The following is a 27,658-nucleotide window of genomic DNA, read 5'->3' as shown; positions in this document are numbered from 1 at the left end:
TTTAGGAGCGACTGCTAAATGTTTTAAACAAAAACCCTTCAGCGAAACATACTGGATGGGGGGGGTGGGTCAAATGTGACAAGCGCATTATTTGTTTATACCTTTCCTATCACTCAAGCCCAGTGGAACAACTTCCATTGCAGAGAGCAACAATTATAGAAATGTCAGTAAGTCAGAGGCTAGTAGCGAGGGTGGGGGACATTGGTTTAGTTGTAAACAGGTTGTTTGTATTTATAGACAGTTAGTTTTATGTACAGCTGAAAACAAAGGCACTAACTGAAGAATGCTAGATTTGAAAGAAAAGTCATAGAAAACACTAGCATTGCTGCAGGTTGGAGCAAGAATACTCTGAAAGGACTGAGGGACTATCTAGGGAAAGAGACTTCAATGACAGTTCACATGGACATTTTTGGTGACAGAGCTGTTGCTGTGTATGTGAAGCCACCCCCCCCAGTAAGAAGTGAACCTCTCCAATCACATTTATAAATCAGTTTGTGAGCTCACAAACCCCTCCTCAAAAAGTTCCTCTTTTCTCCACCCACTCGGTTTGTTCCAATAAACTTTGTGTCATACAGGGAAAAACTGCAGTCCACTCCCTGATCGCAACTATCCAGCAGCTTACATCCCCAACTCATCGATCGTGAACAGAGGTAAGAGACTGCATAACTCTTTCTAACATCAGCGATTTGGAAACAAACGAGCATGTTCCAAGAAAGTTCTGAACTTTATTTTTTAAAAAGACTTTTGTTTGAACTTTGCTCTTGAAATCGAAAAAGGTGCTGGTTGCTCCTTCTTCATAAATGAGAATACAAGTTGCACATTGAGAGTAGGGTTGGTATTCCAAAAGAAAACCAGCCCCTTTGAATACAGTTCAATGTACACACATTGCAATGTGCAACTCGGAGTGACCAGAAAGCACTGCAGATTTGAACTTAAAGGAGCACTGCCTTCATCACCAGCGAGAGGGAAAAGATGCAATAATTACGTCACATCAAAAATAATGCAATGGCACTTTGTTTTGCCCACAAAATAAACAGTCAATTTAGTATATTCTGTGAAGCCCTTTGACATGACTCGAAGATGTGATAAGACGCTATACCAAATGCAGGGATGATTATTATTATTATTATGCCTTGAATTGCAATTACCCATTCAATCACTTTCCTACAATCAATTTCTTTTAAATGCTTTGAAATGATTGCCCTGGTCATTTGGGATGTATTGTACACCACCAAACTGTAAAACAGGGATCTTTTAATCTTTTGCTCTGACTATGAATCTCTTTCTATTCAAAAGGCATTTTTAAGCAAAGGTCTCACTGTGTTTCCTGAATAGAAATGAATAACGAAAAGTAATATGACAGTCAGACGATCACATGCCAGACCCAAGTTCAGAATTCCTCATGCTTTATGTTATTCATACTTCCTTAACATTAAGAAAGGATTAACTACAGGGCATAATTTTTTTTAAATAGCCTGACCCTTTGCAGTAATCAGCTTGTCTTTCTTCCAAGACAAATTATTTGAAAGAAGGGTTAGAAAATTGTAAACCAAGGGTTAAAGCAGCAATTTGTTCTGGGTTACAGTCCAAATATGTCATTCCTGGATTGATAAATATGTTGCTGACCTACTTTTTCACAGAGCTGTTATAGGAAATCTTCTGCATGTTCTCATATACATGTATATATACATATATATACATATACAAGTAACTAATACACTCAAAAGCATGATATAAATGAGACGTTGCAGGGCAGTTCTTGAAGATTCTACATGCTGTGCTTGGCTGTTTTTACCATGCTTGCAATGCTATTCTATTGGATCTGGTATATTCTCTGCATGGTATTTGCAGTCCTTCTGCATTGTGAATTGGGGTTTGCGTCATTAGCATAGTATTTGCTTTATATCCCTTTTTACACTACAAATGTGACATCAAGTCTTGTAGCAAAGTGAAAGTGAGTGGAGTTACACTGACCACTCGTACCACTTTGTTTTGGAATTGATTTTCCAATTCCTGTGCACGCAATATTGACTTTCTGCCTCAATTGTGCTCAAACACATCCACACAGTATTGTCAAACATACTTTTCAAAAGCTTTGTGACGTTGTGATGCCATGGTCCCAGCTATGATGGGGAAGGGGAAGCAGAACTACATTCATCTGAGACCACCTCCTGAAGGTGCTTTGGTCGGCTGAACTGATACTTCTATCTCATTTCAAAACGCATGTTAGAAACTGCTTTTATAAATCATTTTTAGTATCAATTTGACATGAAAAGCCTGTAGAATTGACACTGAAAGTGTAACATGAAAGAGACACAAGTGCCTGTGTAAGTGTGTATGTTGTGAATCTCATATCTATATGCTGGAATTTATGTGAATAGAATATGTTTTTAACTGTAAAATTATATGACTTGATGGGGACTGTGTTATCAGGTGGTGGCCATTTTCTCACAGGATATCTGGATACAAATGCTTGTGTCTATTGAAATTTTCACTCAGTCTTCCCCAGACAGCAAGCAGCCAGTCTTAACCAGACTTGGACTATGGAGTAAAAGACAACAGAAAGCAAGGAAAAATTTGAGGCCAGAGTTCACGCCACTGTGCTATAGTACCTTCCAGTAGCAAAACCAAGTGACCTGACAACTTGACAGTGCCCGTGAGTTAAGCAGAAAATGAAACACCACCAGAAGTCAATTGGGAGTCCCTGTTTAGTCAAAGGGAGAAAAGAAAAAATCAGAGATTTCCTAACCGCATTAGCTCTTAGTAACTAAATGAAGAGAGGCATCAATACCTTTGCCTGTAATATCAAAGCCAGGTGCCAAGAACTGAGAATAAGATCTTATCCAAATCTAGCAATGGAAAGAATGGCTTTAAAGAATCAGGATTATACAATCAGGAGGCGCACTTAAAAAAAAAGGGGGCCATTCTTATATTAAAGAACCTGCTTTGCGTCATTTTAGAACTAACCAGGCACCATCACGTTTACATGAATTAAAGTAGCAAAGAAACAATTGTGGAAACTACCGTACCTCTAATATGTGAAATAAATTGTATCTGTCTAAAAGATGCTTTTTGGAGGGAGAAAAACACCTCTGTAATCTAAAGGATTTCAAGTTTAATTGAATTCTCAAATTATTCAATGCACTTCTCTTCTTCACAACAGGTTCTAATATATGGCAATAATTAAACCGAAATTCTGAATTATGGAAACCAAAAGCATATCACAGTTGCAGGAACTCGGCCCCAATGCGATCCACGTTCGGAGGAGAGTTCCTGCGGGATGGTCTGATGTACATCCGGCTAGCGTAGTGAGTTGTTCCCACTTGAATTGGTGTCAGTGGTTATTTGATCTGCATCTCCACCCTTTGACTCCTCGCTTGTTTTTAAACCATGGGATGTTTGCTGTGGGATCAGATTGAATTGAAAATCATGCCAGTAAAAGCAGTGTTCTGCTTATCCATTTTAATGTCTTTACAGAGAATCCTCACAAAGCCCTGCCATCCCTTATCACATCCGTTGGAGCCATTCTATAGTCTTTTAATCAATTTTTGTAACTTGACTAAAATCATAAATGTGGAAAAATAAACCATATTAAGATTGGCAGAAGTTTGTTCCAATTTTTTGAGGACCACAGTATTACTGCTGCAGAAAAAAACTATATAAATATTTATTTAAAAAAGTAACCCAGTAGCTTTGAAAGTGATTGAGGACTTAACTGATAATTAGAAAATCTTGAGATCAAATCACAGGCCTTTGACATTTAAACTCACTTATCTGGTTGACCGAATTAAAAAAATATTTATGGAAGAAATGTGCAATATTTTTTCATGTCAGTGTTTGCTTCTCCAAGAAGCCATCCATCCTAATCCCTAATTAGGTTGGACAGCTTTCATGGAATTTCAACACTGTGGATCCTCTTACCTCCATAAGTCCTCCCTTCCTTCTACAAACTACACACTTTTAAAATCCAAGCTTGGCAACACCAAAGCTCAACTCCTTGATTCCCCCTATTATTTGTTCTACTCATTCCAGTTTGGGTGCTGTCCTGCACAATGGGCTTCTTAGACATAAATACAATGGACAGAGTTTTAGGTGATGCGATCTGAAGAAGCAGAGTGTATCATCTTGGTCTGGGAGGAGAAGGGGGACTGACATTGACCGGCCCACGCTGCTTGAGTTGTATCTCAAATTGGCAACTGATATGATTACCTCAAGTGGTGGCTGAAGGTTGCCGGTTAATGAGGGTACCATGAGTTAGTTAATAGAGAGAGAGGAACTGAATGAAATGGGAGGGCAATGTTTAAAGCTTTATTCTATGATAACTTAATGTCCATGATTTATTTTTGTATTTCATTGAGATGACACATAATTAAGACCGGCATTGAGAAAGTGACATCTCCGGAGCCACTCAGCAATACATTCCTTCATTTAAACTGGCTTCAACCTTTTGATATGTGCATCTGAATGACCAGAATATATATAAACAGAAATGCACTGTAAGAAGCAAAAGTAGTTCTTAATTAGCCCTTCCCTTATCACTTATCGCCCTCCAATAAATGGAATCCCAGCTCTTCTCTGCAATGTCCCTATTTACTCTTACGTGGCTAGTGATAATGAACAATGTTCCCAACATCATTGGGCTGGTTCCAATCTGTATTTCTTTCAAGCATAGAATAAATTTGTTTCAGAACTTGTGGTTTCACCTCAACCACATATTTTCTCTCTCTTCCCCACCCCCCACTACCTCCACTCATGTTCAACTCACAAAATGAGCAACGGTGTGACATCAGACTAATCTTATTTATTATTGACAGCCAGGTAAATAGATGTTTGTCTTATCATTTCAAAACAGACCACATTGAAATGCAGTTTAGTTATCTTACGTTTTTATCAGCCAAGTTGATGTTTAGAGCTTAAATAATGTAAATATGCTGTTTTCAACTATTTTTCAAAGATGCTTTGAATTTAAAAGATCCTGTGCATTTCCGCCACTTTCTAATTATTCTATATACCATTCAAAGTTCCTAGTCTTCATATAAGAGCCTGGACAGCGAGGACCGGAGGCACAATAGTCAAACCCAGACCGGTTCTCATATGTTGATCACACATGCAGACTTTACAGCAAGGACCACTTGATAGTGATCAGGATACAGCACATGGACAGGAAGGTGGCACAGGAGGTACTGAGAAACCCACCCATCCTTGTCACAAGAATGTTGCCATTTGATCAGGAGGAGGTGGTCTCAATGCCGAGATGAGGGCTTTTCCTCACCTAGCTCGTGGAGTCCTGTAGCTCACTGGTTAGAGCACTCACCTAGCAAGCGAGAAACCCGGGTTTGATTCCCCGGCAGGGCAAAATGTTGGGCAAGTTTCCTTACTCCACACGCCTCTGTTTACCTAGGGTTAAGTAGGCACCCGATTGTTAGTCGATTGGCAGATTGCTTTTCTGGGGGTAGTAATTCCTTCAAAAAAATATAACAACAATAAAATTGGTCACTTCAATCCACGACTGTTTGTGAGACACTGATATGCACAATTGGCTGCCGCGTTTCACCCACACAATATACAGTGAAGCGCTTTGAGACGTCTAGAAGACGTGATAAGGCGCTATATCAAATGCAAGGATTATTATTATTATTAAGAGTGGATTTGCCTGATGCACGGAAGATGCCTTTCACCTCCTTCATTAGCAATCAGTAATGTACCCTGGCCTGGAAACGCATTGGGATGGGAAGAGTAAATAAAGCAAAAGTGGGCAGAAAATTAATTTTTGAAGCTGGGATGTGACAGAAACAGTCTGCACTCAGAAGCCTTTATAGCTCATGAAGAGATAATCAGAAAACTTTTACTCACCCCAGTTCCTAATAAAAATGTTTTGGTTAGAGCAGTAAATCTGAGCTATTAGCAAGTTGTGTTTAAATTGTGTTCTGGTTGAGTAGTAATTGTTTAAGTGATTGAACTGCCTGTTCCATATGCAAACCACCCATTCATCATTATCGCACAACAGACTGTGAGTTAATACACTCTAGAAGATACTTGATATCAATTTTGTTTTGCATTAGGAAAGGACAGTTGACTGAATGGCACATTTCAATACCGGAAAATACAGTTACACTGCAAATAAAATCCCCCTACCCCCCAAAAAACAACTTGCACCCTTCACATGGGACAGCATAACGTAGCGCTTAAAAAACATTCATTGTCCAAACAATTTCCCATTAATCAACTGAAAATAATTTTCTACCAATGTGCAATAAAAAACCACAATGTTAATTTGTGAGTGTGCTTGTTGTCTCTCGCACCTCATTCTTTGCACTGATAGCTGCCTTTCAGCACAAAGCTCAATGAAACCATCCTACAACACTGGAGTATTAAATGCTATGGAAAATATAACAATCACCCTGGAACGATAGTGTAGCAATTGAATCCTGATGGCTCAAAAGACATTATAACGTGAGTTATCCATCCCGTAGAATTAGGGTAGAGGGAAATTGCTGTGCCAATGCAACTTTTAAAAGATTGAATTTCAATACAAATTTATGAAGGAATCTGGAGAGCGGTGTAAATACTGCACTTCCAAATATTCAATAGCAATAGATGAGAATTAACTATGGTATGTATACATATTCCAATTTCTCATTATAATTCTCATATTGATTATCGCATTCTTGCTCCTCAGAGTGTGCAAGTGAAAGGAATAACAAAATAACAAAGCTCTCCCCCATCCATCCCTTATAGCCTGTCTGCTATGTAGTGCTGTTTAGAATTCTAAATAGTGCTTTTTCCCTAATGCCTAGTTGCATACAAATACAGTCACTGCATTACAGTAGATCCTGAGAAACATTCTGAGGCATTACAAAGATGGAATAAAGCACTACATCAAATGCAAGGATTATTATTCATTGCTATTATTATATACCAGAAATGCTCATAAAATCGCAAGTGTAATGTGGATGAAGAAGTCCCTTTTGTCCATTTGATTATATCCTCCCAGAACAACCTCTCTGCTATCTTCAATTTATACAAGTTCAGCATCTGGCCTCAACCATCTTTCCTGATAAGCCATTTCAGGTTTCCCCCTTTCTGTTCTCCCTTGTTCAGCATCTGATCTCATCACCGTAAGCGCTCCAAGGCTAGGTGAAGATGCCATATAAATACAAGTTGTTGTTGTTATCTTCAGTCTGAATAAATACTCCTTAGTAGCAGTGCAAAATTGTCCTTCGCAACCTGAACCTGTATCCTCTTATACGCTTTGTGGATATATCTGAATGTATTGTTCCTCTACTCTAATTATTTGTCTTATCTTGTATCTACCATGGGAGGTTTTGTTGGACATTACCCCGGCCTTAATCTAAGTCTTCACTGAACAGAGTTACAGTCACAGAGCAGTACGTGTCATTCCCTTGAACCATTTATTATCTTTTTAGTCACTTAAAAACAGTGAAGGAAAATAACTTGGCAAGCAAAATACAGAGATCAGCTGCAAAATGTACATTTTGTGTAGAGTGCAGTCAAGCAAATGTGTAGTACAGTCCTGGCAGTATCAAACATGAGCAAACATGTACAAAGGACTAGCCATGCAATGCTGTTTATTTTTCTGCATAGAGATGAGCTTTGCTAGTGTTTGCCATGAGCCTCATGCATACGTGCTAAGGAGGACTGGGTCAGAATGGAAAGGACATACCTTATTCAATTATAATCAGAAGCACGCTTTAAGAATAGTTAATACAAAATATATTTCTATATATGGTCCTTCTTTCAAAGGGATTATAATTGCAAATCTGGCTTTTAAGAGGCACTTATCTATCTTACACCGACTTTGTTTAAAGTTAAAAATAATGTGTACACAGCTTCTCCTCCAAACTACCCTCTTTGTGTCTCGGACGTTCCATAATGTTTCATAATGAAAATGCAGTTGGACGTTCCCAGTCAAACAAAGGTGGTTAGATTTTTCTTTGTGCTACTGACTCTCTCTTGAAACAGACTCCCTACATGGCAGCAGAAAAGGGTTGCTGTTGTCACAAAGCAATAAAAAAAATTGTTCTTCTCAGAATAAAATGAAATACCGTCGACTAACTTTAAACCCTTTAGCTATACAGGCCGAACTAATAGAAGCCCATTGTTGAATAACACTAACAGAGGAAATTAAAAGATGTTGTTTAATGGTTAGAGAGGTGAATTACCACGTGCTGGGAATAATAAAACTAAAGGGTGTACAGTATACTCTAAATGGTAATGTTCTGAATGATGTTACGAAACAGAGAGATCTAAGGGAGCAAATGCAAAGATCTTTTAAGGTGGTAGTGCAAGATAGAGAAAAGTTATGAAATAGGCAAATTGGATTCTGGATTTTATAAATAAGGGTATGGAGTACAAAAGCATGTAATTAATGTTACATTTAAACAAGACATTGGTTATGCCACAGTTGTGAGTATGGATTGCAGTTCTGGGAACCCAATTATAGAAAGGGTACAATGTAGGTTCACACAGATGATACCAGGAATGAGGGGTCATAGCTATGAGGCTAGGCTTCAAAAGGCAGTTTAAAAAAAATAGGAATAGAGGAGGTTAAGAGGGGATCCAAGAGTCTTAAAAATTCTCAATGGTTTTGAGAGAATGCATTGCTATAGGTTGTTCCTGCTGGCTGGTAAATCAGTCACAGGTGACTATAAGATCAGGATTGTCACTAAAGAAGATAGTAGAGGTTCGGAGAAGCTTCTTCATGCAAAGGGATACAAGAATATAACCCTTGTGGAGCACTCGCCTCACAAGCGCGAGACCTGGGTTTGATTCCCGGCAGGGCGAAATGTTGGGCAAGTTTCCTTACTCCACACGTCTCTGTTTACCTAGCAGTAAGTGGGAACCTGGTTGTTAGTCGATTGGCAGATCGCTTTTCGGGGATAATAATCTCTGAAAAAAAATAACAATTTGGTCACTCAATCTACTACTGTTTGTGTGCCACTGCTGTGCGCAATTGGCTGCCATGTTTCGCCCACAAATATAGTCAATTCACTTTACAGTATATTCTGTGAAGCACTTTGAGACATCTAGAAGATGTGAAAAGCACTATATCAAATGCAAGGATTATTATTTTATTATTATAATATGGATTGCTTTGTCACAAATGGCTTAAAACCATAACAGCATTTCAAGGGGATTGGATAAACATTTGAAGAGAACATAAAAAGATAATGAGTTTGAATGAATAGAATCATTCGAAAGGAACAGAATAAGCACCTGAGAAGTAAAAACATTAAGCAATACGGGGGTAAGGGACGGAAAGTAGGAGAAATAAAAAAGATAACAGAAAAAACAAATGAAAAAGTAACAGTGTTACAATCATTTTGGCTGAAAGCCTCTTTCCATGCTGAACATTTCTATTATTCTATGGTACAGAAATAGAACAGATAATTGGAATTATTGTAGTTCTCTCCAGTGAAGGAAGCAACACATCAAAAGACTCAATGAACTGAGTGGTCCTCTTCTATGCTACACTTTCTGTGAATCTATTCTGAGCTATTCTGTATTCATTCCGTAACCCTTCAAGTCTCTCCCACTGGAACAGCCAGAGTCTGAATTAAAATGCCATGAAATAGACATGGATTTTTTAGGCCACTAAATTTCACACTTTCTTAATGTTTCCCTTTGCCCGATACAGTCCCATACTTACCCAGAGTAATCACAGCAATAGAACAGCTTGACCTTTCACTTTATGTTTACAAATCATGCTGCAGTTTTGAATTTCCAATTGGGAAAAGGGCACTGTTATTAAATATAACTGAAATTAGATATTTTTAGAGGTTTATATTGACTTTGTGTTAGCATGGATGTGGAACTGAACTGAGCTCCCAATTTATTGCGGGAAGCAGGAAAGTCCAAATGAAAGGTCGCTCAGGGTAGGAGAGGTAAACCAGAAACTTATTGGGAAGTGTGTTACTGTTTGTATGTTTGTGTTGTATGTGTGAGACCAAGAGTGTGGATCTAGCACTATCAGGCAATGATCGGCCCTCACTCTGTCCATTTCAATCATGACGTATTATTCAAAGTTGTTCTTCAAAGTATTTGTTTTGAATAAGGCCTTTCTCCTGGCTTCTGATGGCAATAGTCAGTGAATAGAATTGTTCAGAATCATTGACTTTAGAGAATACATACACCAAAGGAAACTTGCAGGAAATTAGACTGGAGTACGAGATGGTCTCCTTCAACCTGAAATTATTAATCTTACAGGTAAGATTAGAAAAACTGTGCTCATTTTAAAGATGACATCTCCCTAATCTGTATAGTCATAACTAATAATAACTTCTATTGCATAACTGAAAAGTGACAGATATCTTCTGTCCAAAGCTCATCAACTCTCATACACGTCTGTCAGACAAGAAGTCACAAAGTGAACCCAATGTCACCGTGACATGTCCCTTAGATGTGGTTTTCCCAGCTGCAATCTAATCATGCGGCAGGGTCACAGAACCAAAGGAAATTGTTGCTAAGGCCAAGTTATGTTCAGCATTCAGGAGAGTACAATGCAAGTGATCTGCCCTTGACTGACCTTAAGATGAAGTGACAAAGGTGGCAAGGTTTGTGGAATAACACCACAAACTCTGATAATAATTAAAAATAGATCACAGCCAAGGGTTTAAGCAAAAGAATAATAAGCCCTTCAACACAAAGTTGAAAGAATGACCTGCTGAGAGGATGACAGCTCCCAGGGCTGCTATTCGTCGCATTCCTCATTCCTTTTACGTCTCTGACAATGGCCCTGCAGTTAACAAAACTGCATCTGTTCTCTTACTGGTTCACATCAGAAAATGCCACCATCAAGTCCACTTTAAACCCATAGCTCTTCTTCTGATGATCTATACTGACCATAACATGAAAACCAACAATCACAGAGAAGGATGGATCCTCTTGCATTATGTACAATAGGATATGAAGGGGACAAAGTTACTTTTAAAGAGAATTTTTTTTACCCACAGGGTTGTTAGGAGGTGGAATGCCTTACCACAAACGACTGCTGAAGCCCAGTTTCTACCAGTTTAAAAATATGCAGTAAAATAATAGAGTAATAAAGGGTATGGGGAAGGTCAAGTGAATGGGATTAGGATTGAAAGGTCCAGTGGGAGAGCTAGCTGCAGGACATTGGCTGAATAGCCCCCTGTATGATGTAAACCTATATATTAAGAAGAATACAATTTGTTTTTATCAGCTGGGTGTCTGTTTTTTTTTAAATTGTGTTAATTTTATGATCATTAAAATTGAGATTAGATGTCAGGTTAAGCACTGGCTTCCTCCACCCCACCCACTCCCCACACCAACCGAAAAACCCACCACCACCAGAGCACCCTCTATTGTAATAGTTTGTCATTTCCATTTCCCATGGCAGAAGTGACCTGTCATAAGATCACAAGATTGGATCAGATGATGAAGACCCTCTGGCCCATCTGATCTCATTCCTCCAGAATAGCCAGCCTATTGTTTTCCCATCACAGCACCGAACTGTTTTGATAATCAGATCCAATGTCCTGACCTCAAACATCTTTTCTGTAATCTGTTCCAGTCATTAATTAGCCTCTGAGCAAAGAAAACCCTCCTGGTGTCTATCCTGAAATTACCTCTGAATAAGAAGGCCTGGATAAGGAAATCCCATTATAAGTGCACTGAAAACCAGAGTAATATATGTTCACTGTTAAAATTTGGTCACTTACCAAGCTGACAGTAAATTGTATCAATCAGTGCCAAATTTGGTGAGATTTTGTGCATTGAATTAATTCCTACCAAGTCAGGCCGAACTAGACTAATTTCACTTTGGGTCCTTGCAGCCATCACAGAGGCAAATTTTATCTCATCAGTCAGCCCTGGATTGAAATCTAGGCCATAAAGGTAGGTCAACGTTATAACCAAACAAACCATTCAATGTTCAAATGAGAAATAGTGAGTTTCATTTAGGATAGTTCAGTGAGATTGTGTCAGTCAAGGATAATGGACAATGAGGTCTGAATATGTATAATGGTTCTGTACTTAGTATGTAAAGTTGCAATACCCCACAGTTTCACATATGTAAGAGCTAAAGATATCCCTCCACTCCCCAACAGTGGACCTCCCAACATGATTTGTTTTAAAGCTATTTATACTTTTGGCAGCCAGACTGAATGCCAATAACGTGCTCATTCTGGGAGCCCTTTTACCTTCACCTGCTAATTATATGGAGTCAGAACTCAGGAGTTAAGAGCGAGTTCACAGAGTACATGCTGCTGACCTTGATCACTTACTCCCTAAACTAAAATACCTCTGAAACAAGTGTCAAAAAGGCATGAGTTTTTCAAAATGTAGCTATGATTAGCTCCTAGTTCCACAAGATGCTACTTTTAATTGTATGAGCCACAATGGGTAAGGGCCTGGAATTGCACTTAGTTTCAGCCTGCAAGACCACGTTCTTGTAACATATCAGACTGTGCAGAAATGTGGGAATATAGTCATAACTTGGAAGCCAGTTCTTTATAAGATGTGTGGGAAAATGGGTTCCAAATTAAGATTGTATTTAAGAATTTTTGCACAATTCTAAATTTTAAGATTAAGCAATCTTACAAGCTACGACTCAGTGGAAATTTGGACCTCGGTAGTGCAGCATAAAAAACATTGGTTTTGACTGGTAGAGCAAGGTTGGATTCCCAGAAATTCACTCAGATTTTCTGAAGGGATCTTGATAATCCTCACGTTTGATCTTCCTCAGTCTCAAATAGCTCACCTGTAGGAAGAGGAAATGTAGCATGGAGTAAGACTGGGGTGGGAGTTTTTTCCAAACTTGCACACTTACAGGTCAGCCAAGCAGCAGCTTTGCCCATATCTGTAGAATGTTTGTGGATTGGATTAAACTGCATTCACTCTCAGACAGGTAGCGGACAGGACGATGGAAAGGGTGGGGACCAGGGACAGTGACAGAGTGAAGATTTTATTTTCACTTAGAAACTTGGATCAAAAAATTTGGGAATCTTTGTGCAGGGCAGCACAGAGATCAAAAACCCTCAGCAATAAGACAATAATTCTTTAGATTACACTGAGAATGAGTTTTCAAAGCCCATTGAAAATAGCTAAAAGGAAGCAATGGGTAAACAGGCTGGAAATATCAGAATGATGAAGAATAAGAACTCTTGATTGTAGCAGAGGAGCACGGTCAAGGTAAATTAAGTCATTGGGGCTATTGCCAATCACTAACACTAGCAATCCTTTTGCTAGGTGTTCATAACATGTAAGTAATGGTGGTGTGAATGGTTCTCCAGTTCTGATAAAGAGTCCTCCCGAAGTGTTGACTTGCCATTCCCTTACAGATGCTGATTGATCTGCTGTGCATTTCCAGCATGTTTGCGTTTTGTTTTCAGATTTCCGGTACTCACAGCTTCCCGTTTGTATCGCAAGCTATTTGTTGCAACCATCAACGTTTGCGCATGTTCTAATTGTGCCTAATTCTATTTAAACAACCATAATGAATTATGCAAACTGTGCACCTCAGAAAATCCTAACACAGTATTAAGCTGTGTGTTAATTGACCACAGCACCTGTCCTGTTTGTTCACTATTGTACATTTCCTCTACCTGCCTCACTAGATCTTCTAGTCAGAGATCAAAAAATACCTACTGCAGCTACTCGACCTCTCACATTTGTCTTCATACCTCCTCACAACCTGTGCCTGTGTCGCCATGGAAAAGGTTCAGCAAATGACCCGTTCTGCCATAAGGAGAGCCTCTGCAATTGAAGTGAACCCACAGGCTCGCCGAAACCTGCAGGAGCTCTTTGTCAATTTCACTCTGATTCTAATATGCCTCCTCCTTATGTATATCATCGTGCTGCTGATGTAAAATTCCCAGACAATATCTTCGAGCAAGAAGCTCATCTTTCGTGGACTGCTGTGAATCTGTGGAGCCTTGATGTGCTCTTTTCTATGCATCACCCTCAGGATACTCTCACTCACGAGGAACTAAGCTATTAAAAATGAGCAAAACTTTTTTTTCTCTCCCTTGGTTTAAACGTGTAACGATTTTTAACTTAAAATATTCCTAGAACTTAAACCACTCAGCGTGGAGTGAAAGAAGTGTTTAAGGAAAGAATGCATGTTCTGTTATTTCGCACAGTACTGTCCTGTCATAAATATTTACAGTGATATTACAAGTATTATACATTGTTTGTATTACATTTACTTTTGTTTCTTAACCACAGTGCAATGTCCTCCTCCAATGCCCTAATTTGCTTCAGGTATGCAGTGATTCACATAGTACAAAGCTTTATATGTAAGTGATGTGGGTCAATTGTCACCGTTAACCTTTCATATATTTTAGCTATGGAAATATCTTCATTTTAAAACTTTATGAAAAGTCAGGGAAGATTTGTTTTTCTAATAAAAAATAAATGAGGATAGATATATTACTTAAATGACTAAACTTTGAGTTGTAAATTGATCGTATCTGTTTTATTTCACATCAGATGTTTCGAAATGTTAACCGTGAAGGCTGAGTAAGATAGAGATGTGAAAAGTAGAGAATATTTACTCTTTGAGAAAAGAGAAACTTTGGTAACATATTTAGAGCGCACTATGTCATATAACTGTTTGCTGTCACTGTATCTGCATGTTATTTCTTTATGCTGCAATGCTGATTTATTCACTGTACTTTACTGCTTGATCAAAGTGCACATATTTTCACGCTGTTATACAATGGTTTGCACAAACAAGTATATCAACAATTACAGGTGTATAAAGTTTGCAAGTATATAAATATCATAAGCACAGAATCGTTTCTAATGCATGTGTTTTGAAATGCTATTACATAAAAAGCTGGAATAAAAATCCTAAACAACCATTTGCTTTTCTTACTCCTTTATAATCTCTCAATAATTCATAGTCACAATGCATAGAATGTGCATGCAGAGGGAGAGAAGGTGAGTACAAGGAATGGGAACATTTGGCACTTTCCTCTCTTCAAATATTATTTCAATAACTTGATAACTTCATAATATAGCAATAATATTCTAGTTGCACCAACTCATTTTTCTGACCTCAAATTGATCTCAGGCCTTTAAAACGTTTATGCAATCCATAATTATGGTTTAAACTTCAAACATATTTATATTTGCACGGTTTCAAGTTATTATGAATTTAGATACTTATTTTTATTTTGATATATTGGGGGATATTCTTAACTACAAAAATGGGCAATGTCCAGGTGGCAATGTCGCCACAGATGCGATCTGCAGGAAGTGCTGCAATTGCCACTACACACATGAAATGATTGTGTGACAACCTTATGACCCAGAAGACGATCATTTTCATAGATAAAAATGATAAAACATCTCTCAAAGCGCTTGACATTGGTGACTGAGCACCCGTGGGTGTTATTGTTGGAAATTCTGCCTTGGCAATAGAAAGGGACATAGATTGGTACACAAGTGTAACCCTTCCCCTGACTCCATTGCATTGGTTGGACCCGAAGCTGCCCTGCATTGCGCATTGGACGTGCCAGTCCACAGATTGTAGCATTGTCATGATGATTCACGGATACAGCTTAAGGAAAAAAATGGCACAGTGAAGTGTAAAACAGGCAATTCAGTACAATGGTCCATCAAGCATCAAGTCCAAAATGCAGTGTGAATCTGCTTTGGCCATAGTCACTGTCACACAGTCGGGAGGGGTGGATGAAAGGTTACAACTGCAGATCACTCAATGCTTTTAGTTATAAACAGAACAAAATCTTTCATGAAACCTCAATTAACATATCACAGGTCACAATTTTAACTCCTATACATCAAACACCTTTGGAACAAACACTAGGCTGGCTATTAGTTAATTGTTCCAGCAGGAGGTGGTTTCTCTTATTATTCTCTTAAAAGTAAGGTGAGTTTGCACAAACTACATTGCTCAATATTTTGGAACAATGCAGCGTGAGAGAATTTATTCTCCTCTGTACTTTGGCATAAACATGACTGCAGCTATGTAGAGAATAATCTCGAAAATTTCCACAGTACTTTATAGAGATGAGAAAAGGCTTGGCATAAAAAGTGGAATAATTTGCAGTTGGGAGGCTGAAGTCAGGGCCTAGAACACATCAATTTCAACCATGAATCCTGAATTAAGGAATGCAAGCCAGGGTTTCTTCTGGTATTAGTCTGGTATTAAGTTGCATCAGAGCGAGTGCCTGCTGTTCAATGCACGTATCCCAGACTCCACAGTTGAGTTCTATTTGGAATTAGAATATTTGAAACTTCATTGGAAGATTATATCAACAATTTGCCTTCCTCCACTTTCTTTCCTCTTCTTCTAAGGGTGAAGATTTAAGATGAGGTAACATTACATAGGTGCTGCCAGCCGGTCAATGTTTTCACATCACAATTAATTCCGTTTCGCGACTCACCTCTGAGGTGAAATCTCACTGTTTGAGAAAGTTAACAATGTTTCCATTGTGGCTCATAATGGTGTGGGAGAGGGGAGTAGCCACCCTGCAGTGATGCTGCCAAAACATTTTGGATGCCATTGTTTTCTTTCAGGTATTTGAGATCATTCCTTGTCCACGGATTTCACATGGTCAACAATCCAAAGGTTTTCTTCTCAAGAGTTTGGTGGCAAAACCCTACATTTTTGTTTGGTGAGGGTAGTAAATAGGCCTCTATTTTTCCATTGCCTGGTTATTTTCTTCCTTCGCTCTCTTAGTCTGTCTGCCTGCCAACCCTTTCAGACACCACTTGTGTGTTAGTGGGCTGGCAGGCAGCCCGCTCCACACCATCACCACAAACACGCTTGAGCTGGGTGTTAGGAGGTTCGGGAGTGATAAATCACCCTCAAGTTATTGCCCATCCTTGTGGGGAAGTGTTTGTCCCCTCCATGGTACAGTGGCTTCTGATTTAATCTCTCACCCTCAGAAGATTGTATGACATGTTGAGAGGCTAAGTGCTTTCATTTTACTTTTCATTTTACCTCTTTCTCTTTTAATGTGGTGACGTTCCTGAAATACAATAACCGTTGAGTGATATGGAGATACGATTCCAGCATTGATGGAGTAAGCATAAGTGGAGCATGCAAAAGAAACAGTATGCCGGTACTGCATCATTTACTTTGCTGGCAGCCAGTTTGCCTGCTCCACATTCCCTTATGTATCACTCGATGACCAGGATGTTTGATGGAATACTTTATGTGGGGATTTGAGTTCACTGTAGAATGCAGCTTTGAGAAGCTGTAACCTGAATCTAAAATGACCCACCGACATGTTACAGAATTCAATGAGAGAATGTCTGTGCACATGGACCTTGCTTTAATAATACATTGCAGAAACATCAAATCCCGAATTTGATGTGGTGAATTTAGTCTCACTGCAGTTCTCAACCGTTCGAGAAGCATTTTTAAACTTATCTTGCTAAATAACTATTTGTTCTTCCATGTTGCTAAACATCATAATGCAGTATGGAAGGATTTGCTACAGTATTATGAATGCTGGAGTGGGTATATATTGGGTTAGCTGAGAAGAGGGTTACTTTACAGAGCTACACCAATCCTGTATATATTATGAACCAATGGAATAAGAAAGAATGTTTTAGCATGAAAACAAGCTACTTGGCCTAACTAACCCATACCAATGTTTGCTCTAAATTGAGCTACTCCCCTCTCCCACATCATTATGAGCCACAATGGAAACATTCTGAACTTTATCAAACAGTGAAATACAAAATACACTCGGCACAAAACAGTGGCTTCTTCAGGGCTCTGGTCGGGATCTCAAGAATGAGCCAGGATCTCGGGAGTGAGCCAGTCTTACTAGTCTGTGTGCCGAACAAGGGGTTCACTGGAGCAAACCCACTTTACACAAACAATGCTTTTGCCAGTGGTGACGGTGCTAGACCACTTTTAGCAAGTGATGGGGTGAAATTTGCAATATGAAATGTTGCAAAATGTCACCGTGTGGTTATTTTAAAAGCTGTCTGTTGATTCCCACTCTTCTCCATTCCTGTGAGAGATAATAAACCAAATTATACTCAGTTGATACCTTGATGGTAATCCTCCTTTCTCTCATTTTTTGGTTGTAACCGCAACAAATCATTTGGCAAAAATACCTGAACGCTCAGTCTGCCTGCCTGACTGCCTTCAGTCACTTCTGTAAGAGGTTCTCCTACTTACTTCTTTCATTTACCTTTCATTTTTCTCTAAAATATCTCCCCTCCTTTCCTGAATGCACTGACCTGTGGTGTGGGAGGTTCTTGGATGAGTCCAAACAGTGAGTGTTATAGGCCATTCAACCTGGAGGGTAGAGGGAAGACTGTGAACCCCAATCTATCTTTAACGGCCTTCATCATGCTCTTATCCTCTGGAACTATACTCCAAAGCCACTTTGCCTTTCTACAACAACTTCAACCTGCATTTATATAGCGTTTCACACACAGGGTAGAGTCTCAGAGTACTTAGCACAGTACAACAACAACTTGTATTTATATAGCGCCTACGCACAGGATAATGTCTCTCAGTACCACCTCTTTTGTTTTCTCACATCTCTTTAGTTCATATTTTTAAATCTCTTATTTTTCCACACAATTCGATCATTATGTTTATCAAGAGCATTGGGATATTCTCATAGGTGAAAGGTATCATAGGTACACAGGCTGCTGCTTTCCTCTGATCATCCTTTATAGTGACACAATTCCAGAGCTTAGCACACAGAATGCTCCTTGATGGAAAGTGTTCATCAGGACAAGATGCTGGATCTTTCAGTTAGTCCAAATACCACAAATGAGCCCACCTTTCAAGCCTTCTCTCCAAACCACGAGGGAAAGGTCTTGTTGTGTTAATAACTTGGTTTAAGACGTTCACATATTTACCTGGAACACGGATTCTGGTGTGCGCTAATTAACTTAAAACTGTGAACAAGCACCACTACAAACTTGTTATGTGTGCAACGTGTAAGAATTCCCGATTAGCAGGAACACATTCCATTCAGATACTCAGGGGAGACAAGGATAAAAATGCAATTATACAAGTTCCAGGAAATTTTACACTGTAGCATCTAGCAGAAGAAAGCAAAAAACAAATGTTTTACATACTATGGCATGTTTCTTATTTAGCTAGTTATAAAAAAAATTCAATCCGTATCTCCTTAAATGGTCAATGACTTCAACCATATTTAAAAATAATATAACCAGTATTTGGATAGCTCCTTGTGAAGACTAAATGTAATTCCGCTGCATGCAGGAGTCTCTCAAATGACTTTATATGGTAGCATGTGAAATTGTATCTGGAAAGCATTAACCTTTCCCCTTAGGAAGCTTCTTTTTTTAAATCTGAAAAAGAAAGCTATGAAAAGAATGGAAGTTCTTGTGAAAGAAGGGTTAATTTTGCATCAATATACAGTATTTTAGTCATGTTGCTTAGTGATGGGAACAATAAGACAGTGAGAGAAAGAAAGGGAACATTCCACATCAATAAGAGGAGCTGAGACAGCATTTAAACAAGACTTCTGATTCATAACCATCCTGGCACGTGCAACCTATTAAAAAGCATTTTACCCGAGTTCAGTCCGGGGTCTGTGCCGAGCTCTCTGGCCTCAGCTGGGATGCCACCACAACTTCCCTCAAAGCCTCAAATTAGGGAGGAGACAATCAGCCGAAGTTTGCACTCCTGACAGCCCTTCAGGAGTGAAAAGTTTTGTAGTTTTGTTGTGTTAATACTGTTGATTTAAGACTTTCACATATTTACCTGGAACGTGGATTCTGGTGTGTGCTGCTTATCTTAAAACTGTGAACAAGCAACATTGCAAACCTGCTGGAAGTGTGCATGTCACATTGGGTGAAAACAGGATTGGGCTTTGCTGTAATACCCCACAGTCAAGTAGCCAACACTCGCTGTTAAGTCTTACACATCAATAATGGTCATTTGAGGCTGTTTAATACCCATGGATCCATACTTTGAGTCAAAGGAAAAAATAAATCAAAACATCTTCAGGGGAGGAGGGAAGGGAAGAAACTATGTGATGAGAATTGTCGAGAAATAAAACTTAATAAACAAAAGATAAAATATATAAACCAATGTAAGTGCAATGTAATACAATTTATACATATAGTGTCTTTTGCATCGGGAGGATTTCTCAAAGTGCTTGACAATTCTGGACAGGCATCCAAGCTGGGGGTGGGAACGAAGGGAAAATGACTGAATGCACAATCAAAGAGGTATGTTTTGAAGCAATAAGATAATATGTTATAAAAAAATTAAGTCGTAAAGTAATAAGATAATAGATTTAATTTCACTATTAGGTGGTTAATAATTCTAAAATACTTTGAGTATTGGCGATAGAATAGGAAAGCACTGGCTCTATACTTGTGCAGAATCCTTATAAAATGAATAAATAATCCTTGTGCATTTGATAGAGACCTTTCAATTCGGATGAATGCTTCACAGGGATTATGGCAAAGTGTAGTGATTGTGTATTTTGTAGGCAAATGTAGCAGCCGATTTGGATACCAATTTAATGACCAAATTAACTGACATAATGTGTTATTGTATGGCAGGGAAGGAGTGAAGCGAGTCAGTGGAAAGGATGATGGGAAGATGATATGAGGAATACAGACCTTTCACAAAACTAAAACAAGAAGTCACCTCGAGTTACTACAAAAGTACAATTCCGATCCAGGTTCTCTCGAGACTGCGGTCAACTGTGGCCCCTTGATAAAGAGTGGAATGGATTACCTGACCAGCAACAGAGGTTTCAGCCTGCTGCTGAACTTCCTTCTCATTATCATTGTGCTGATATTAATGTTTATCATTGTTAAGCTCATGTGACCCTTATTCTGCTGAGTCCTATATGTTCTGCTATATACCTACAGTAGGAACAATGCATGTGACTGCTATTTCTTTCAGATCAAGAATGAACCACAGCAAAATGCAACTATCAATCTGAGATCCACTGCTTCTGAGAAAACACTGCACTGAGCACTGAGTGATTGGTTTTAAAAAGCAGTGGCCAAAACTGTGACTATCATTTCCACAGTTCTCAGGATGTGTGCAATTATTTGTCATAAACCACAGAAATTATTTGCACCAAGAGTTTAACTGCTGTAATAGTTCAATCAATGTGTTTTCACGGACCATGGGTGTATTCAGATGTCAGTATCAACAATAACAACAACTTGCACTTGTATAGCACCCTCCACGCCGGGCGGCATCTCGGAGCGCTTAACAATGGTGGAGCCCAAAGCCGAGCCAGGGGGAAGGGAAAGGTGACCTTAGGCGTGGTCAAAAAGGAAGTTCTTCAGGCACGACCTGAAGATGGGGAAGGAGGGGGCGAGGCGAAGGGGTTGAGGGAAGGAGTTCCAAAATTTCGGGGCGTAGTGGCTGAAGGCACGGCCGCCAATGGTATCAGTGCAGTTACAGTGCAGCAGTTGTATAACAATAACACTGGAGAAGAATTGGCCTAGTTTACATCTGCAGATAATGAGCATTTTTAGTTGCACACATTTGTAAAAACAAAATCCTGTTCACAATTCTTAGGAGTTCAATAGGAGCTGGCGCTTTGGGACGTCCTCCCTATGTGAAGGGCGCTCTATAAATGTAATTTTGTTTGTTGTTGTTGTTGCACATTTCCTAACACATCAAAGAGAATGGATATAGCGTCTTCGCCAAGGCTGATGAATGGAAATGCATATGCGTAGAGCTCTCAATCTTATTTGGATACTCTTAAGCATGCATTGGATTTCCGCATATGTCAGGCACCCAGTTGACCAACCTACCATCCCCACCCCACCCCTATCTATCACCCCAAGATAGACTTCATATCAGATTCATACCTATATAAAACCTATCCACTTTACACTCTGGATTTGACCCAGTGTTTGAGCTCACTGGTAAATGGTACCCAGTGCTGTTCACTGATGGAGAAATGTAGCATTTTTGATTATTTTCAGTGCTATTTGCTTGCTATTCAGCTGCTCTGTTTGAATGCCTGTTGGAACATAAAAACATGTAATACCAAAGGATTGTAAAGTAATATGAAATGGATCTTACTTAAGGCAGCAAAACAAACTGCCTAACGCTGAGCTATTACATTAAGCTCAGTAATAAACGACATCCTGACCGTGTGTGACCAGAGCTCCCTCTGCCTCCTCGTCCTCCTCGACCTCTCCGCCGCCTTTGACACCGTGGACCACTCAATCCTCCTCCACCGCCTCTCCTCCCACCTGAACCTTCAAGGTTCTGTCCTTGACTGGTTCAGGTCCTACCTTTAACACCGCCTCCACTTCGTCGCGCAAACGGCTTTTCCTCCAGCGCCCGCATCGTCTTGTGCGGTGTTCCTCAGGGCCCTGTCCTTGGTCCCTCTCCTTTTCACCCTCTGCATGCTCCCCCACTTGGTGACATCATCCACAGACATGGGGAAAATTTCTACATGTTTGCAGATGACACCCATCTCTACCTCCACCCTGAACTCCAGGACTACTGGCATCCTGACTGACTGCCTGCCTGACATCAAGTCCTGGACGAGGGCCAACTTTCTCCAACTCAACGTCAGCAAAACTGAGGCCCTGCTGATTGGCTCGTGCCAGCGCCTCCACACCTCAGGCGCTGGCAGCATCAGTCTCCATGGCTGCACACTCAACGTCACTAAGCCAGTCAGGAAACTGGGTATTTTGTTCGACCATGAACTGTCCTTTCTCTGCCACATCCGCGCCATGAGCGGCACTACCTACCACCACCTCCACAACATTACCAGACTCCACCACTGCCTCACCCCTCAGGCTGCCGAAACCCTCACCCATGCATTCGTCACATCAAGGCTCGGTTATGAGAACTACCTTCTCATCGGCCTTCCCAACTCTTCCCTTCACAAGCTGCAGATCATCCAAAACTCTGCAGCTCGTGTGCTCTCACGCACCAGACTCCGTGATCTCATCACTCCCACCCTCGCCCGACTCCACTGGCTCCCCATCCCCCAGAGGATCGAGTTCAAAATCCTCATCCTGACCTTGAAGGCCATCCATGGCCTTACCCCCTCCTATCTCTCCGACCTACTGACTCCCTAACAATAAGCAGGCTCCGGCCTGCTCCATGTCTCCCGCCCGACCTGCCCTATCATTGGTGGCCGGGCTTTCAGCCTCTCTGCTCCCACACTCTGGAACTCCATCCCATGGTCCCTTTGCCTCGCTTCCTCCCTTGCTTCCTTCAAGGCTGGTCTCAAGACCCTTCTTTTCGACCGTGCCTTTGGTCTCCCTCCCACCTCTCTGCCTTCCTTCACCCCTCTCCCATGCTCGGGCCCCGACACCTGACTGTTCAACGCTTTGGGACATCCTCCTGACGTGAAAGGCGCTCTATAAATGTAATTTTGTTTTTGAATTTTGTTGTTGTTGTAATAACCCAAAAGTTCTTAGTACCACAATTTTTTGCACCTCACTCACTGCTTGAATTCACTTAAGAACTCAGAAAAAATCTCAGTATTAAAACACAGCAAATATATATATATATAGTATCTCTTTCTGTAACAAATGGGAAACAATATAACTACAAAGAAAAAGTGAAGCACAATAAAGTCTGTCTGAGTCAATACTGCATATGCAGGGCTTGTGCACGTTTCACTAAACAAAATCCCTCCTTTTGTTGTCAACCTGACAAGTATTGACAACATTGCGTTAAAAACATGAGTGTGAATGAGATAGACTTATATTGAATGCTTTTGAACTTAAGATGTTCTGAAGCAAAAATAGTCTTGACATACTCCAAATTATATTCTATAAACATGTGGAAACTATTGCTAAATCTTGATTGTTATATAAAAATAAACTAATGGGGTTTAACTAGGAAGCCATCTCTGCTTCCAGAAGCCTTCTATAGACATAATCTGAAATTACCACAAAACGATATTATCTTAAAGTGGGAATGTAAACTATGGTTAATGCTAGAAATCTGGAATTAATTCAGAAAATGCACAACTGGTCAATTGTGAGGGAGGGACACATCCAAACTATTAACCATTCTTTCCCTTTGAGTTGGCTGGCTGCGCATTTTGTCCCTATGGTATCAGTAGGTCTCTGACAATGTCCACACAGTAAAGAGTTACAGTTACTAAACTGACTAATGCATTTAAAGAAACAACATCGGAATATATCTTTTTAAGGTATGTGGCAAGCTAACAGGTATGCGATATTAATGACATCATCACCACATCTTACACTCACTAAAATCAGAACTTTTTAAGAAAGAAAAATCATAATAATACTTGAGGTAGTTCAAACCACCGCAAGTAGATTAGTTGTAGTTTGAGTTGATCCTGTGCAACTAACGGGGCAGTGATTCAACACAACCTTCCTGCAAAACATTTCAACTAAATAATGTATCTGTTGGAAGAAACTGTACATAGCTTCAGCTTGGGTTATTCATCCTACACAGTTTTTGATTTTAATGTTTCCATTTTTTCCAATTGTTTCGAATTGTTGATAGAAATAACTAGACATATCATTCAACTGATTGTATTCACACACTGTAACGTCACATCTGGCCAAGGAATAAGAGCAAAGAATTGTGGTTTGTTCAATGAGTTATTACACATTGTAAAGCGTGTGGTTGCACTTCTTATGTTAACATTGATTAAAACTATATCAATATGGTTTACATGTTTATTTGTTAATGATTCTTATTTGTAATATAGTTTGGGAAGGCTGACATTTTGCAAACAATCTTTGTACTTGTTGAAATTTATAAAGTAATGGTTATACATACAGTATTAATAGTTACTTAAACCCCAAATCCAATTTTTCAAGGAAACCTTTCCATTAGTGCAACTTTTAAAAGTGTTACAAAGGTTATTGTTAAATTGAACATCTGCCACTTTGTTCATTCAAATGTTTGCGTTTAAACAGCAACTACGAATAAGATACATTAAATGAGAATCAGTGGGAGCATTCAGTGTCATCTTATAATTGATGATTGTTATAAATGGTTATCTCTGTACTAACTTTAGCCCATTCTAGAAAGTTCTGGTATGCCAAATTGAAATGTATTTGGTATTTGCTGTCTTTCAGGAATACACCACACCATTATATCATTTAAAACTATTTCATCCTTTAAGCGGTACTTTTTTGGGCTTTTAAATGACTCACACTTTCTGTGAGACTGTTATTTATAACAGACATGATGATATCATTTCCATAAATGATATGCACTTCACAGAGTTTGTTTGTCACAACTGAGAACAGACAGCACCGTGAGAAAGGAAAACTTTCACAGCAATGTCACCTCAGCAACTCCACAATTCAGTTCCTACCTAAAATTAATAGTTGCACTTACGGTTCATCATACTTAATATAAAGACAATACTTGATAAGGATCCATGGGAGCTGGCTCACATCCCACCAAAGGATACAGCCCACATCCAACAACAACATGCATTTATGTAGCACCCTTCATGTGGGGTAATGTCTTGGAGTGCCCTCAGCCCACTCATGCCTGTTAGTTATAAGGTCAGCTAATCTTATCATAGATATAATATCCTATGAGTCCTCCTCTGCTTGTCCTAATGTTGAATATTGGAAAGCAATGGGGAAAATCACATGCCATAGTGGGTTAGCATGCTGACTTTTCACCTCTAGGTTCAACTCCAGATCAGATTGATAGAATGCATATCTCTCTGTTGACTATAATAACTCTTTTCCACATTTTTTTAAGGAATCCCAGTTGTATATTATCTATAAATATTTTGCAATACAATTGATTTTTGCCCACAGCACGTTGTATTGCTGAATTTAATTCTGTATCTTCTATAACAGTGCTTATGTAACCTCCAGTATCTACAATGAGAATGGTTAAGCGAGAGAAAGAAAGAACCTTCATTTCATAGCACCTTGTGAAAGATATTGGCTCTTCTTGTAGGCAAACCAGGTAGTGGATTGAGTTGCGTAGAAGGGAGAAAATAACTATACATCCTGTTCCTAATCCCTAGCCAGTGACTCTACTGTTTGTATGTGGTCATCAGGTCAGTATAGGATCAGAGTGAACTGCAACACACTGTTTGAATAGCCTGCCAATGCTCAAGTGTTTTGGTTCACATATGAAGAATAGCCAATTTGGGTGAGTCCTTGCCTTCTGGAAAGAAGGGGAGATAATGGGAGGGGTGGGGTCAAAAACAAAGTTGGCCCAAAATGTAACTGGTGATGTGATGGGATTTGACTTTCAGCAATGTGTCCTTTCCCTTTGTGCCTCTTTACTTAAATCTGTTGTGTAAATATTCAAAACTTTTGGTTGCAATGGTAACACTGCTACCTTTTGTACTTTGTTAGCAAAGCATTAAGAAACCTGAGTGAAGCCTGTTAATAGCAGCAAAGATAGTGCTCGTCAGGTCACATCTATCACAAGTTTGCAGTGAACATTGTTTTGAACACTGTCACCAGTGAGAATATCATACCCCACGCTCTAGTATTGACTGTGTTCCAAAATATAAATGCTACAGGAAAGAAAAAGGTAATAGGAAGTTATCACAAAGGATGTAACAACTCAAAAAGTGTGAGAAGAACATTGTCAGGGAGTATAGCATAAAAAATAAAACAAGTGAGTTAGAAGCACAAATGCAGCTTAAAGGATATGATGTAGTAGCCATTACAGAGACCTGGTTACAAGCTGGGCAGGACTGGGAGCTGAATATCCCAGGTTATAAGATGTTGAGAAAAGACAGGGACATGGGAAAGGAGGAGTAGCAATATTGGTAAAAGATACCATTACAGCAGTGGAAAGGAAAGATTTCAGTAAGGACAATCAGGTAGTGGAAACACTGGGTAAAATTAAGGAACAGCAAAGGAGAAAAGATTCTGTTGGGAGTAGCCTACAAACCTCTGGAGAGTTGTGATGTAGTGGAGAAATGTGCAAATACGGAGATCAGGGAAGCAACAACAAAATGACATTTGTATAGCACATTTCACGTCGGAAGGACGTACCAAGGTGCTGGGCAGTCAGTTTTTCAGACCTGAGATAGGGGTTGGGTTTGGGGGGTGGTGGAGGGCAGGGGGGGAAGCAGGGTGATTGAAAGGCTGCATAAACCTGGATTGTATTCCCTTGAGAGATAATTTGATTGAGGTGTTTAAGATGATAAAGGGATTCGATAGGGTAGATACAGAGAAGCTATTTCCTTGATGGGGGAATCCAAAACAAGGGGCATAGTCTTTAAATTGGAACCAGGCCATTTAAGAGTGAAATCAGGAAGCATATTTTCACTCAACAGGTGGTAGAATTCTGGAATTCTCTCCCCCAAAAGGCCGTGGATGCTAGATCCATCCACACCTTCAAGAGTGAGGTTGAGAGATTTTTGGTAGGCCAGGGTATTAAGGGATATGGGAAGAAAGTGGGAAATTGGAATTGAAAGAATTAGTTGAGGTACAGATCAGCCATGATCTTACTAAATGGTGGAACAGACTCCGGTTGCTATGTTCCTAAAATAATTTAATGTAAATTCGAGCCAGATCCCATCTGCCTGTCTTCATCTTTGCGATTGCTGAACAGTATGTGCTCAAAGCAGGCAAGACTGATCCTTGTGCTTCTTTTCAGAAATTACTCATTAGCACACAATTCCCGTTGATATGCTCTGAATCCTTATTAGAACTACCGGATAATGCTGAAGCCAAGTGAGGTCAAAGCCCATTCCCAAGAGAAATGGACATTTAGTACGTA

General features: G+C 39.6%; 2 protein-coding genes across 3 annotated transcripts in view; one reads left to right on the top strand and one right to left on the bottom strand.

Annotated features, from left to right (window-relative positions):
• cep85l (centrosomal protein 85, like) overlaps positions 1 to 27,658 on the bottom strand; it is a 79,326-nt gene that overhangs the window by 51,528 nt on the left and 140 nt on the right. The window lies entirely within an intron of this gene.
• pln (phospholamban) lies at positions 543 to 14,846 on the top strand. Of its 2 annotated transcripts, none has more exons than XM_007899651.2 (2): positions 543 to 650; positions 13,599 to 14,846. In XM_007899651.2, the coding sequence occupies exon 2, from the start codon at positions 13,692 to 13,694 to the stop codon at positions 13,848 to 13,850; it is 159 nt and encodes a 52-aa protein (XP_007897842.1). In that variant the 5' UTR covers positions 543 to 650; positions 13,599 to 13,691; the 3' UTR covers positions 13,851 to 14,846. The 2 variants fall into 2 exon arrangements, with proteins under 2 accessions (XP_007897842.1, XP_007897844.1); XM_007899653.2 differs by lacking the exon at positions 543 to 650 and adding an exon at positions 3,171 to 3,308.

This window comes from Callorhinchus milii, unplaced genomic scaffold (assembly GCF_018977255.1).
Source record: "Callorhinchus milii isolate IMCB2004 unplaced genomic scaffold, IMCB_Cmil_1.0 Scaffold3, whole genome shotgun sequence".
In the NCBI taxonomy this organism is placed as follows: domain Eukaryota; kingdom Metazoa; phylum Chordata; class Chondrichthyes; order Chimaeriformes; family Callorhinchidae; genus Callorhinchus; species Callorhinchus milii.
This window is presented reverse-complemented; position numbering and strand designations above follow the sequence as displayed.